The following is a 14,871-nucleotide window of genomic DNA, read 5'->3' on the forward strand; positions in this document are numbered from 1 at the left end:
GTTAACCCTTGCAGTACAGGGGTAGCCCCACTGCAAGGTTTAATTTTGTTAATAGCGGGAATTCCTCTTTAAAGTGCAACCGACACCAAACTTTTTTTATTTGAGTGGAGAGGGATTGGAACCCCTGTCAGGCTTTTGTTACTGTCTGTGTCACCCTCTCTATGTGTCCTGGTGACCCTTATCACTGACGGTGAAAGAAAATCCCAAATTTTGGGTTGCCATCGGAACCGGAATAGATGGGGGAAACTTCCAATGAGGACACTAGTTCTGGCGACCCTGCCAATGGGGACATTAGTTCTGGCGACCATGCCAATGGGGACACTAGTTCTGGTGACCCTGCCAATGGGGACACTAGTTCTGGCGACCATGCCAATGGGGACACTAGTTCTGGTGACCCTGCCAATGGGGACACTAGTTCTGGCGACCATGCCAATGGGGACACTAGTTCTGGTGACCCTGCCAATGGGGACACTAGTTCTGGCGACCATGCCAATGGGGACACTAGTTCTGGTGACCCTGCCAATGGGGACACTAGTTCTGGCGACCATACCAATGGGGACACTAGTTCTGGTTACCCTGCCAATGGGGACACTAGTTCTGGAGACCCTGCCAATGGGGACACTAGTTCTGGTGACCCTGCCAATGGGGACACTAGTTCTGGAGACCCTGCCAATGGGGACACTAGTTCTGGAGACCCTGCAGACCCTTCATGGATTCCCTCTCTTTGGAGGGTTTTCCTATTGCTTCCCATTGTGACTATCAGACAGGAAGTGAAAGGTATCTGAAAGGATAATGGTTTTATTTTACCAGACATGTAGTCTCATTTATACCCAATTAGAAAGTGCGGTCCATCTGTATAGTGGGGATAATCACCTTATTTATTTATGATGGTGTTTATATAGCAGCAACATGACATGCAGTTCTTCTTAACGGAGACCCCGTCAGTCTGAAAAAAAGTATTAGTGCACCCATCTCCCGGGGTCTCCTACCATTGCTCTTTTCTGGTTCTGCAGTCTCCATAACTCTTTCAGGAGTGTTGGATGCCTGGGTCCCCCGCCATACGCTCTACCTCCCTCCCCCAATCCCCTAACCCTACCTACCCTGATATAGGGGGTCTGAGAAAGGAACCCCAGAGCACGGTGGGGCGCACAGGCATCTGATACCCTTGGAAGTGTTGATGGATGAAGGGTCTTGGCAAGGCTGTGGTGCTGGACCGGTTGGAGAGACACATGGATGAGTATAAGAACCTTGCAAAGAACTTTCATCTCTTTAAAGGAGAACTATGGGGGTCAGTGTTTTTCCCCATAGTTCTCCTTAGGGTAACGGGAGGACACAAACTAGCGTCCTCCCGTCACCCTAAGCTCAGTATATAGCGGGCTACAGCTCGCGGTATACTGAGACGCCGCAGCCGGAGCGGATCCCGACGTAGATGACGGGATCCGCCCAGCTGCGTGAGTGACAGCTGGCTCCTCCTATCTAGAGGCAGAGCCAGCTGTACCCGCCCCCTCCCCCGTCCGTTCCGCCAGTCAGCGCTGGCGGATCGGAGCGGGGAGGGGGGAATCCAGCCCCCCCGTCACAGCAGAGAGCCGTGACAGGATCGAGAGGTGAGCGAACGCCGGTATGTGTTCGCTCACTTCCCGATCTACTGAGCCGACCTGTGACAGTCTCATTGTCACAGGTCGGCTAGAACTATGAGGTGAGTGAATAGCACCCCCTCATAGTTCTCCTTTTAATCCGGTTTGACTTCTTGTACTCTTCATATCCAGCCTTGTGACTATAACCGGCCTCGTCTCGCACATTGCTTTGCCCATCTTTATTGATGTCTTCCTTATTGTCACGCCGGATTCTCTTTATCGGTTGTCGTATCTCGCTTCTCTATAAGACTTTTGTTATGCTTTCGTCTGTTGGCAAAAAGGATTTCTGATGTGGTTTGCCGGCTCCCATTAGAGTACACTCGGCTGTATTATCTGCCGCTGATAAACAGCCCATTTGTAAAACACGTGTTATCGTGACACAAAAAGACCTCAATTGCTTCCTCTGGACTTCATTGTTGGTGGTGTTTTCAGCCCCCCCCCAAAAAAAAGTCACATGACATACGTGCGCAATCGTTACATATTGGTTTCTTTCACAAACCAGCTTGTTCCAGATATGTTTAAATGGTCAGCACCCATCTGTGAATATAAGACAGACCATTGACTGTAACTTCATGCAATTCTAAGACTCCTAATAACCAAATCCATCTAGAAGGCTGTAAACTTACTTATTGATAACATTTCTCTCATGTACTTCTTTGTGTCAGCACTCTAACTAAACCTGGACTGCAACTCGGCATCTGAACAATGTAACATTATCATTGCGTGCTGGAAGCAATGCATGATGGGTTATGTAGTCAATTGCATCACAATAAGAGATGCAAAGCACACTGTGAATGTCTAAAAGCCAGCGGTGCCCATTAGGGTTGCCACCTGTCCAGGATTCACCCGGACAGTCCGGGTATTGAATGCTGTGTCCGGGTTTTATGGCAGCAGAAACCCGGACACAAGATGTCAGGCAGACAGGGGCAACCAAAATTAAGATAGGGGAAAATAGTCTCAACTGTGATATTTACTAGGGCTGGTAATGATTAAAATTTTCGTGTTCGAGTAATCTAAATTTTTTTTAATCGATTATTTTCGATTAATGATAACGCACATACAGATCCAACTACATTGGCCTATACACATACAGCACAGCAATGAAGTAATAAAATGAACTAGGATCACATTAATCCAGCACGTTATTAATCTCACGTGCCCCACTCAATATGGCCGCCGCTTGAGTGGGGCAACTCAGAATAATAACGTGCTGGATTAGTGTGATCCTAGTTTATTTTATGACTTCATTGCTGTGCTGTATGTGTATAGGACATTGCTGTGCTGTATGTGTATAGGGCAGTGCCTTGGCTGGCGCTCGTGCAGAAAGTTTCAAAAAATGTTTAATCGATCAAAAAGATTAACGATTAATCGAGAAATTAATCATTAATTTGCACAGCCCTAATATTTACATATGAATAATCCAGGACTCATTCCTAGTGCCCCTTAGGTCGATCAGGATCTACCAGTCGTTCGCAAAGCTAACGCTAAGTTGGCTTGCTGTTCCGAGCTCCCTCCCCGTCTGCAGCGCCTGACACATTCGGCCACACTAGCACTGCGCGAGGACAGGACATCGTGCAGGAAGCATGTAAAAAGATGCTGAAGATTTGCGGTGCGTCTGAATTGAGAGAGCGTGGGAAGAGAGGGAGGAGAGACGGCCAGGGGGGAGAGAGGGAGGAGAGACGGCCAGGGGGGAGAGAGGGAGGAGAGACGGCCAGGGGGGAGAGAGGGAGGAGAGACGGCCAGGGGGGAGAGAGGGAGGAGAGACGGCCAGGGGGGAGAGAGGGAGGAGAGACGGCCAGGGGGGAGAGAGGGAGGAGAGACGGCCAGGGGGGAGAGAGGGAGGAGAGACGGCCAGGGGGGAGAGAGGGAGGAGAGACGGCCAGGGGGGAGAGAGGGAGGAGAGACGGCCAGGGGGGAGAGAGGGAGGAGAGACGGCCAGGGGGGAGAGAGGGAGGAGAGACGGCCAGGGGGGAGAGAGGGAGGAGAGACGGCCAGGGGGGAGAGAGGGAGGAGAGACGGCCAGGGGGGAGAGAGGGAGGAGAGACGGCCAGGGGGGAGAGAGGGAGGAGAGACGGCCAGGGGGGAGAGAGGGAGGAGAGACGGCCAGGGGGGAGAGAGGGAGGAGAGACGGCCAGGGGGGAGAGAGGGAGGAGAGACGGCCAGGGGGGAGAGAGGGAGGAGAGACGGCCAGGGGGGAGAGAGGGAGGAGAGACGGCCAGGGGGGAGAGAGGGAGGAGAGACGGCCAGGGGGGAGAGAGGGAGGAGAGACGGCCAGGGGGGAGAGAGGGAGGAGAGACGGCCAGGGGGGAGAGAGGGAGGAGAGACGGCCAGGGGGGAGAGAGGGAGGAGAGACGGCCAGGGGGGAGAGAGGGAGGAGAGACGGCCAGGGGGGAGAGAGGGAGGAGAGACGGCCAGGGGGGAGAGAGGGAGGAGAGACGGCCAGGGGGGAGAGAGGGAGGAGAGACGGCCAGGGGGGAGAGAGGGAGGAGAGACGGCCAGGGGGGAGAGAGGGAGGAGAGACGGCCAGGGGGGAGAGAGGGAGGAGAGACGGCCAGGGGGGAGAGAGGGAGGAGAGACGGCCAGGGGGGAGAGAGGGAGGAGAGACGGCCAGGGGGGAGAGAGGGAGGAGAGACGGCCAGGGGGGAGAGAGGGAGGAGAGACGGCCAGGGGGGAGAGAGGGAGGAGAGACGGCCAGGGGGGAGAGAGGGAGGAGAGACGGCCAGGGGGGAGAGAGGGAGGAGAGACGGCCAGGGGGGAGAGAGGGAGGAGAGACGGCCAGGGGGGAGAGAGGGAGGAGAGACGGCCAGGGGGGAGAGAGGGAGGAGAGACGGCCAGGGGGGAGAGAGGGAGGAGAGACGGCCAGGGGGGAGAGAGGGAGGAGAGACGGCCAGGGGGGAGAGAGGGAGGAGAGACGGCCAGGGGGGAGAGAGGGAGGAGAGACGGCCAGGGGGGAGAGAGGGAGGAGAGACGGCCAGGGGGGAGAGAGGGAGGAGAGACGGCCAGGGGGGAGAGAGGGAGGAGAGACGGCCAGGGGGGAGAGAGGGAGGAGAGACGGCCAGGGGGGAGAGAGGGAGGAGAGACGGCCAGGGGGGAGAGAGGGAGGAGAGACGGCCAGGGGGGAGAGGGAGGAGAGACAGATCGTGCGAGGGAGGTGTTTTTTCCTTGGTAGATCTCATTGAGCTCATCATTTGAAAAGCAGATCTCAACAGAACAAATTGTGGCCCCCCCGGGTCTTCGTTATAGACCCTCAGCACATTATGACCAATACATGGAGCCGGGGGTTGTAGCAATTTCATGTGCTCCGCGGCTCCATCTACTGGCCATAGTGTGCTGCGAATTGTGGTCCAGGCAAGCGGAGGAATCTCTGCACAGGGTGAGGCTGAGAGCAGAATCTTCACATTCTGACAGCGGCGGTCTGATTTTGTCGCCGTCTTACAGCCAAGGGGTCGTCGTCACCAGGGGTGGGCAACCTGTGCACTCCGGCTGTGGTTAAGCTACCAGTAACCACTGACCGCCTCCGAAAGCGGGCACTTCACCACTCTGTATATCCCAGACAGGCTACTGACCACTGACTGCCCTCTATAAGTTATACTCTACATCAGGGGCGGGCGACTCCGGCCCTCCGGCTGTGCTTTAACTACATATCCCAACAAGCCTGTAACTGTCAGTCTTGCAATGCCTTACGGGACTTGTAGTTCCACAACAGCTAGAGGGCCGGAGTTCCCTACCCCATCTCTAGTCTCTACCTCTAGACTTGAAGCAGGGATCCCGTATTACTTCATTTGTATGTGTCGGGACACGTCTCTTGTTTATTCCTCCTATCGGTATTATAAAAAAAACAAAACACACCCTGTTACAGTATCACTTGAATCTTTCAGCATGACCGGGCGGGGAGGACGTTGTACTTGGATCGCTCGGTCCCTGATCTGTAATGAAGAGATTTCTCGTACACTAACAAAAGACAATTTTTTCTCCCCTGTAGGGAATCATTCATGTGTGGATCCTCCTTCATGAAACATGGATGACAAGGCTTCTGTGGGGAAGATCAGCGTGTCCTCTGACTCCGTGTCCACCCTGAACAGCGAAGACTTTGTGCTGGTTTACCAACAAGGGGATGAGATGCATTCTGCAAATAACGGCAGCGACGACGAGAAAACCGGGCTCAAGGTGAGCGCGTCGTGTCCGTGACTTTTCTGTTGTGACACCACCGCACATCGCCTGTATGGTAGGAAATGAAGGAAATCCTCTTTTAGGAGAACGCCGGGGCTTTGTGTTACACGGGGCCGGGCCGTCCTTGCTGATAAGCACACTGCACTTGTTCTGTTTGTGTTTCTCTGCTGTTGCCAAGCCTGTTCTTGGCTCTTCCTGCTGCAAGTCTGCACTCGATCTGCGGCGGCACCTCGTCTGCAGGTGTAGAGAAACGCAGGAGATCCGAGACACAATAAGGGAATCGGTGTTTGTTTTGCGCTGGTTCGTCAAGGCAGCGAAGGAGTTTACTTTAGGACAAGGGCAGCCAAACTTTCACCCTCCAGCTATGGGGAAACTATGAATCCCATCATGCATCTGCCTCTGGAGTCGTGGCTGTGGCTGCTAGAGTCTTGCAAATGGGATTTGTAGTTGCACCACAGCTGGAGATCGCCTACCCCTGCCCTTCGCTCCTTCCCTGGCACCTACATTAAAGGAGAACTATGAGAGGAGTGATTTCCACTCCCCTCATAGTTCTAGCCGACCTGTGACAATGAGACTGTCACAGGTCGGCTCAGTAGATCGGGAGGTGAGCGAACAGATACCGGCGTTCGCTCCCCTCTCGATCCTGTCGTGACAGGGGAGGGGCTGGATTCCCCCCTCCCCGATCCGATCCGCCAGCGCTGACTGGCGGAACGGGCGGGGGAGGGGGCGGGTACAGCTGGCTCTGCCTCTAGATAGGCAGAGCCAGCTGTCACTCGCGCAGCTGGGCGGATCCCGACATTGATGTCGGGATCCGCTCCGGCTGCGGCGTCTCAGTATACCGCGAGCTGTAGCTCTCTATATACTGAGCCTAGGGTGACAGGAGGACGCTAGTTTGTGTCCTCCCGTTACCCTAAGGAGAACTATGGGGAAAAGCCCTGACCCCATAGTTCTCCTTTTAAAGGCCATCAGATTTTCACCCAAAACTAAAGGCTACCAGAGTCTTATGGGACTCGCAGCGCACAATTTTAAAGCTTGACACGTTTGGTGTCTATTTACCCGACGTGACCCCGTCTTTTATATTTTACCCAAAAATTGGGGTTATAATAAATGTTTCAGAACATTTCATAGGGAAACAGGTTTTAAAAAAAAAAAATTAGGGTACTTTTTTTGTTATAGTAAAAAATAACCCCCCTCCAGTGGTGATTAAATACCCCTAAAAGAAAGCTCTATCTGTCCCCAAAAAATGGTATAAAATTCATGTCAGTACAGCGTTGGATGACGGAATAAATGTCAAAAGTACCGCAGCGCTGAATACTGGAAAATGGCCGGGACAGGAAGGGGGTGTAACACCGCGGTCAGCAAGTGGTTAAGGAATCTCTGAAATAGATTTCTGCTTAACAGCTCCTGAAACGTTGGCAATGCATTGCTGCTTAGCGGAAACGAATAACCATGCATTGGGGCTTAGCGGAAACCCATAACCATGCATTGGGGCTTAGCAGAGACTCAGGCCTTGTTCACACCAAATGCAGAGCAGTCCGGTCAGGTTTCTGCACACGCACGCTTGTCTTTTAGACGCGTTTTTGATCTGTTTCTCTGTCTTTCGGTAAACATTTTTTTTAAAGTTTAAAATGGGCTTTCAGTGGGTTCCAGGCATTTGCATGTGTTTTTGATGCGTTTTTGATGCGTTCCAGAGCAGATCCAGAGCAGGTAAAATAGGGCTTGCTGCAGTTTTTTCACCTGCTCTGCACGCTGCGATGTGAACTGGAGCAAAAAATACCATTGGAATACATTGGACGCAGTTTTGATCCGATCTGCTCTGCACCTGCTCCGCGCTTGGTGTGAACAAGGCCTCAGACTCATAACAATGCATTGATGATTCAGAAAACTCATAACAGTGCAATGGCGCTCATCAGAATGTATAGCTGGCGATGGGATAGCTGGCACCCAGTGCACAGAACCACCTGTATGACTAATTGGATCTAGTGATCCTCTTTTCCCTTCCACCTGGAACCGATCTGTTTTATTCCCATCCTTCTCTGATGGAATTGTCTGCCCAGCCTCTCTGGCTCTTAGACCTCTGTATGAAAGCAGCAGTATGGGGCTGGTCTTTAGTCGCCTATGTTCACATAATCAGGAAGAAGAGACTTAGAATTAAAGGTTTCCTCATATGTTCCCTTTTTACAGAAGCTGCTCCTCTAGTTTCCTGCCACTGGTAACATCAAGTGCCAGATCTCCGAGTATCATGGGGCTGACATCAGTCTGACTGGTGGCACCGTTCTGCGGATGTCAATCTCCTACAGCGGTAGCCTTCAGGGGTGATACTGGATAGGAATCTGACTCCATGGTGGAGGTGGCAGAGCCCCAAGGGGCCTCTTGTAGAAACCTGGGGTTTGAGAAACGTATGGCCAGATATGTTGAAATACATAACACCAAAGTAGGAGACATATGGATGACACCTCAGGAAAAACAAAAAAGGAGGTCTAAAGCGCTACTACACTTGCAGGCAGGGGGTGTTCAGGCCTGGGGGGCTTAGAAGGAGGTTTGTGTGTCATTCAAAACTCCGTTTGGTGTTTAAAGGCGAGAGGGAGAGAGAGGTAACAGATGAGGCATGAAATGCTGGTGTCAAGCAAAAAAGAGAGTGTAGTAACTCACCATGAGGTTTGCTTGCGTCTGCAATCAACGGCGTCGGGGTCTCTGCGATGGGGAGTTGATTGTAGTTTCTCCTTTCGAATCCTCCGTGTTGAATGCAGTGTGTGTGCTGAGCGGACGGGCAACTGCAAGGGTGGTGGTGTCGTGGGTACTGAAGGGGTCCCGTTAGGTTCGAGGATAGCTGGGTGGAGGCTGGTTGGATTTCTTCGTTGTGGAGCGCTGGTGGCGGCGGGTTGATGCGTGCTGGTGCCGAGGCGGGTGCAGATGCCGTAATGTCCGGGCTGGCCGAAGGTGGTGTGCAGGGAGTCCCAGACGTGGGATGGAAGTTCCTATCGTTATGACACCTAACTGGCGCATTCTCGTGGTTCTGTTTTATTTCTAGATCGTTGGGAACGGAAGTGAGCAGCAGCTCCAGAAGGAGCTGGAAGATGTTCTGATGGACACGCCAACCGAAGATCCTGACAAGCAGACAGAGGAGATGGACAAGGTACATCCAGAGGAGGAACTGGATGAGTCCTCTAACGAAGCTTCGTCTGCGTCTTCCACCATCAACCCATCCACGGTAGGACCGCAGAAGCAAGAGATGAGTCTGCCGGTGAAGCCAGCACAGCACGGTAATGGTCTGAAGTGCTGACTATGTACAGTGCTTGTTATACAGAGTATTCTTTGTTTTCACAACATCACAGTAAAGTGCTACTCGACATGAATTACCATTTGTGTCTATGGAACATCATTTTAAAGTGTATCTAAACCCAAAACTTTTATGTTAGTCTGGGTGGAGTAGGGCAGCATTTCCCAACCTTTATTTCAGTCACAGCACCTGAAAAGTGTGCAGAATATTGAGGGCCCCCCGACCTAAGAAGCGTAGGTGTAAAAAATGACATGTGGTCCCACCCCAAACAATACTAAACCCTTATCCTAGACGGGTCTGGTATGGATTTTAAGGGGGAACCCCAGGCAAGGCAAAAAAAAAAAGACATGGAGTATACCCCTCCATCAGAATCCACCCCTCGCCTTTCACATCAGACCTCCTCCGATACATCAGAAGCCCCTTCCCCCCTTTTACATCAGAGCTCCCCCATACATCAGAAGCCCCCTTCACATTAGAGCCCTCCATTCATCAGAAGCTCATTTGACATCATAGCCTACCACCAAATGCATCAGAACCCCCCTTCCCCTTTCACAACAGAGCTTCTCCCAGACATTAGTAGCCCCCTTCACATCAGAGCTACCCCAATACATCAGAAGTCCCTTTCACATCAGAGGCCCCCCCATACACAGCAGAGATCCCCCCGTCATCAGAAGCCAGACTTCAAATCAGAAGCCCTCCTTTTACAACAGAACTTCCCCATCACATCATAGCACCCCCCATACATCAGTGGTACCCCCCTTCACATGAGAGCCCCTTAATGAATCAGAAACTCCCTTGTAACATCCTTATCTAGAGACGATCCCCACAGTGTAACATCCTTATCTAGAGACGATCCCCACAGTGTAACATCCTTATCTAGAGACGATCCCCACAGTGTAACATCCTTATCTAGAGACGATCCCCACAGTGTAACATCCTTATCTAGAGAGCATCCCCACAGTGCAACATCACTAGAGACGATCCCCACAGTGTAACATCCTTATCTAGAGACGATCCCCACAGTGTAACATCCTTATCTAGAGACGATCCCCACAGTGTAACATCCTTATCTAGAGACGATCCCCACAGTGTAACATCCTTATCTAGAGACGATCCCCACAGTGTAACATCCTTATCTAGAGACGATCCCCACAGTGTAACATCCTTATCTAGAGACTTATCACACAGTATGCAGAATATAAACAGGTTGAAGTTTCAGCATTCTTCTTCTCACTCCATAGGGCGGCCCTTTATTGCTACACATAAGCAGGAGCTGTGTCATAAATGAGCGGACAGATGGACATTTTGTCTTCAAACACCATTTATCACAAACATCATCTTTCATATTTGACCTAAAACTGCTCTTGGCAAGAACTAATATGTGCGTCACTAACATGCGTTGTGCTATTCAGACTCATGAGTAAGAGAAGACATTTCATATGACCTGTCCGGCATGTGATCGACCTCTCCTCCAATCATGAAGCAGCGAGAACACTAGGAGGCTGCGGCCTGCATTTTATGAATGTGGACTGTGCTCTCTGGCCTGCATTTTATAAATGGTGTTGCGCACTGCAGCCTGCAATTTATGAATGTCCTCACGCCGCAGCCTGCATTTTATAAGTGTGGACTGCGCTATCTGGTCTGCATTTTATGAATGTGGCCCGCACACCCCGGCCTGCATTTTCTGAGTGTGGAGTCGCGTTGCAGTGTCCAGCAGATAGCTTTATCCGCCCTCATTATAAATAGGCCTCTTGGTGCAGAATGGTGGCTCCTGCTCCGAGTACACAGATTCATCAAACATACAAACATGCAGAGAAATGATGCTTCCTGTTTTGTAGAATAACGGACTGCACTCCCTGTTTTTTGATATAGAGTATGTATGTGATGCCATGTATACCTCACACAGCCCGGATCTTTTCTGTCTATCTCGCAGAGGGAGCAGACGCATCGGAATTGTTCTCCCCGCTTCCTGATGAGGACAGCGTTGTGTTCAGTCAACTCACCTACCTCGGATGTGCCTCGGTGAATGCTCCACGCAGCGAAGTCGAAGCTCTTAGAATGATCTCCATTCTTCGAGGACAATGCCAGAACGCATTGGATGTGACGCTTTCTGTACCTAGTGTGTCGGAGGGAACTGTCAGGTGGGGGACCACTTTTTATTTATGTAAAGGCAACTATAGGACAACACCTATTATTGTAATTACCCTGGAACACTTAAACCCCCCGGACCCCCCTAAAAACCTATGCTTGTAGATTAGACACTGACTCTCAGTCAAGGCTCCCCGCATGGATTCCCCCCTCCCCTCTCTGTTTCTCCAGCGCTGAGTGGAGGGACAGACGGGGGAGGGGGCGGGCACAGATGGCTCTAGAGAGGCAGACCCAGCTGTCAATCAGATAGCGGGGTGGATCCCAACATGATTGTCGGGATCTTTCCCAGCTGAAGTGCACCTCTGCGCTGTCAGCATATAGTGGGCTGTAGCCTACTATATGCTGAATTTTGGGTCACAGGAGGACATCATTTCCTTCCGTGACCCAAAAGAGAACTAATGCCAAAAAAAGTTTGCCCATAGTTTTTAGGGCTCGTTCACACCATGTCCCGTCTTTTAGGGCTCGTTCACACGATGTCCGGACTAGATCTGGTCCGGATTTGGAACAGATCTGCGGACGTGGTGTTATGCGTGCAGTGCGTTTTTGATGCATTCCATTTAAAAACAAATTATAATTTTTTTTGTTGGGAGTGGGGCTGTCAGTATTTTAGCTGCAGTGCGGTGCGTTTTCGTTGCGTTTTTGACGCGTTCGTGCGTTTCCGGACCGTATCCGGACCGGACAAAATGTGACATGCAGTATTTTCTCTGTCCGGACCGGACTGCACACGTGAGAACCGTAGCCCATAAAACACATAGGGATACATTGGCATGCATTTTGGGTGCAGGAGCGCACGGTTCTGGTCCGGACACAATCCGGACGTCGTGTGAACAAGCCCTTAGGTGTATTTTTTTTAATGCAATTAGTGTAATGACCTGATCTCGCTTCTTGCAATTCCCTGCATAGAAGAGCTCAGATTTGGGAATACCAAGCCCCAGTCAGGTTTGCTGCATTGCTCATGTGCTGTTGAGGAACATACTGATAGGAAGAGAGAGCAGAGTGACAGAGAGATTAACGTATCAGTCTGCTGTTCCTCCTTCCACTATGCAGTCGCAGTCCGGGGAAGGACAAGACCTGTAAATGTTGCATAACTGCAGTAGAACAAAGCAGGACATCTGCCCTGCCAAACGGGGCTGTGCTGTGTGGCAGAGCTGTATAAATCTCAGAATTGGATAGACAGAAATAAAAATCCTATGGCAGATAAAAAAAAAAAAAAGAATCTTTTATGTATTTACCTGTTTTGTAGGGTTCAGCTTTGGGGCGTGCAAGGTGTCATATTGTAATATTACATTTTATAATAAAGGTGCAATTGTTCTTTAACCCCTTCCTGACCGAGACCTTTAAAAAAAAATATATGTATTTTTGTTTACATGTTATAATCCACATTTTAGGTCTGAAAACTACTTGAAACCCCCCAAACATTATATATTTTCTGAAAGCCGAGACCCTGTAGAATAAAATGGTGGCAACTGCAAATTTTTCTGTGGCACCATATTGGAGCAAATATAGTGAAAAATGCGCTTAAATGCCCCAAAATACCAATTTTTAAAAATAAAACATAAAAGATGAGGTTACAACGAGTAAATAGATACCCAACATGCCCAGGTTAAAAATTGTGTACGCCTGTGAAACGGCGACAAAATTCAGTACCCCAAAAAGTCTGTAGACGATGCCCTAAAAGCCCCTACAGGTCATCAGTTTAGAGATACGTGTACATTTTGGCCCTAGAATTATTGCTCTCACTCTTGCGTGCGCGGCAATACCCAATATGTGTAGCGCGATCGTCGTTTTCGTACGTTGGCGCACCCGACGCGTGTTTACGTGAAGACGCTCGTGCTTTTAATAATTTTTACATTTAATTTTAATAATTTAAAAAACTTTTTTTTTTTTTTTACTTTAATTGCTATCACATAGGGGAGCTTACAAGCCGCTTATGTGATAGCATATTGGCAGTGACAGGTCCACTTTAAGGTCCAAAAGACCCCCTAGTGTCACCTTTACACTCTAAATAATCTATTGGGGTGCAGATTGTACTTCAATAGCTTATTGCTGGGCTTCAGGAGCCGACCAATGACAGCTATGGGATTGGAAGTGATGTAATCTGCCTCGCTTCCAGTCCCATAGTACGGGGAGGAGATCGGTGAATGGACGTTTGCCGCTCTCCTCCCCAGCTTCCCGCCGACACCCAACATGCCGGGCCCGTAGGAGGGGCAGCGGATCCTGGGAAACACGGTGAGGGTGTCGGGCGGGGAGGGGGTCCTGTTTTTCGGCCCGTAGAAGTGATCTGACGACAGCTGAGTCGCCAGAAACGCCTCTATTGTAAAGCCGACAGTTGGCTTTACAGATGTAAACAGAGTCCCGGCGGCTTTTGTCTGTGAGAACTATGGGGTTGGTGTTTTTCCCCATAGTTCTCCTTAGGGTAACGGGAGGACACAAACTATCGTCCTCCCGTTACCCTAGGCTCAGTATATAGGGAGCCACAGCTCGCGGTATACTGAGACGCCGCAGCCGGGACGGATCCCGACATTACTGTCTGGATCCACCCAGCTGCGTGAGTGACAGCCGGCTCTGCCTATCTAGAGGGGTCGACAGCAGGAGGAAGGAGGTCCTGATTCCTCTATATAGATCTTTATTATCACTAGAGGAATCTCATTACGTCTGGATCCGCCCAGCTGCGTGAATGACAGATGGCTCTGCATATCTAGAGGCAGAGCCAGCTGTGCCCTCACCCGTCCGTTCCGCCAGTCAGCGCTGGAGGAGCGGGGAGGGGGGGATCCCTGCAGGGAGCCGTGAGTGACAGTCACGGCTCTCTGCAGGGAGATGAAGTGAAGTAAGCGAGCGACGGTATGTGTTCTCTCACTTCCCGATCTACTGAGCCGACGTGTGACAGTTTCATTGTCACAGGTCGGCTCCAACTATGAGGCTGAGTGAAAATCACCCGCCTCATAGTTCTCCTTTTAAACGTGCCCGATGCCAGTGACGAACACCATACCAAATGTTTTCTGTCTGTACGTTAGCTTCAGGATTCTGATTCCTTCTGTCTGCCTTTTTTTCTTTTATTCTCAATAGACTTCTGGACCCGCAGACCAACACTGAGATTGCACAATATCCGATATACAAGATTCTGTTTTGCGTAAGAGGCCACGATGGGACTCCGGAGAGCGATTGCTTTGCATTTACAGAAAGTCATTACAATGCGGAGCTCTTCAGGATACACGTCTTCCGTTGTGAAATCCAGGAAGCGGTAAGATGTAATCGGGTATTGCTCTTTAGCTGAACGGTGTTGCGTTTGTTTTTGGTGGTTAGAGTGACGATAAACTCCGGAGTTAAATCTTAAAAATCCATTCAGGTCCCTTAAAGGAGAACTATGGGGGTCAGGGCTTTTCCCCATAGTTCTCCTTAGGGTAACGGGAGGACACAAACTAGCGTCCTCCCAACACCCTAAGCTCAGTATACCGCGAGCTGTAGCTCCCTATACTGAGACGCCGCAGCTGAAGCGGATCCCGACAATTATGTCTGGATCCGCCCAGCTGCGTGAGTGACAGCTGGCTCTGCCTATCTAGAGGCAGAGCCAGCTGTACCCCCCCCCTCCCCCGTCCGCTCCGCCCGTCACCGCGGGCGGATCAGAGGGGGGAGGGGGGA

The 14,871-nt window shown here is 50.9% G+C and overlaps 1 protein-coding gene across 2 annotated transcripts in view; it reads left to right on the top strand.

The window, feature by feature from the left end:
• Window positions 1-5,613: 5,613 nt before the first annotated feature.
• RABGAP1 (RAB GTPase activating protein 1) overlaps window positions 5,614-14,871 on the top strand; it is a 94,706-nt gene continuing 85,448 nt past the window's right edge. The window contains exons 1-4 of one of the 2 annotated variants that reach the window (XM_018570651.1): window positions 5,614-5,801; window positions 8,836-9,073; window positions 11,027-11,225; window positions 14,299-14,473. In XM_018570651.1, coding sequence (XP_018426153.1) covers window positions 5,652-5,801; window positions 8,836-9,073; window positions 11,027-11,225; window positions 14,299-14,473 — 762 coding nt within the window. In that variant the 5' untranslated portion in view covers window positions 5,614-5,651. Of the gene's footprint in view, window positions 5,802-8,835; window positions 9,074-11,017; window positions 11,226-14,298; window positions 14,474-14,871 lie in introns of both variants that reach the window. The other variant, XM_018570650.1, reaches the window with a different exon arrangement.

Source organism: Nanorana parkeri, unplaced genomic scaffold, assembly GCF_000935625.1.
Source record: "Nanorana parkeri isolate BGI_ZX_2015 unplaced genomic scaffold, ASM93562v1 scaffold1566, whole genome shotgun sequence".
NCBI lineage: Eukaryota > Metazoa > Chordata > Amphibia > Anura > Dicroglossidae > Nanorana > Nanorana parkeri.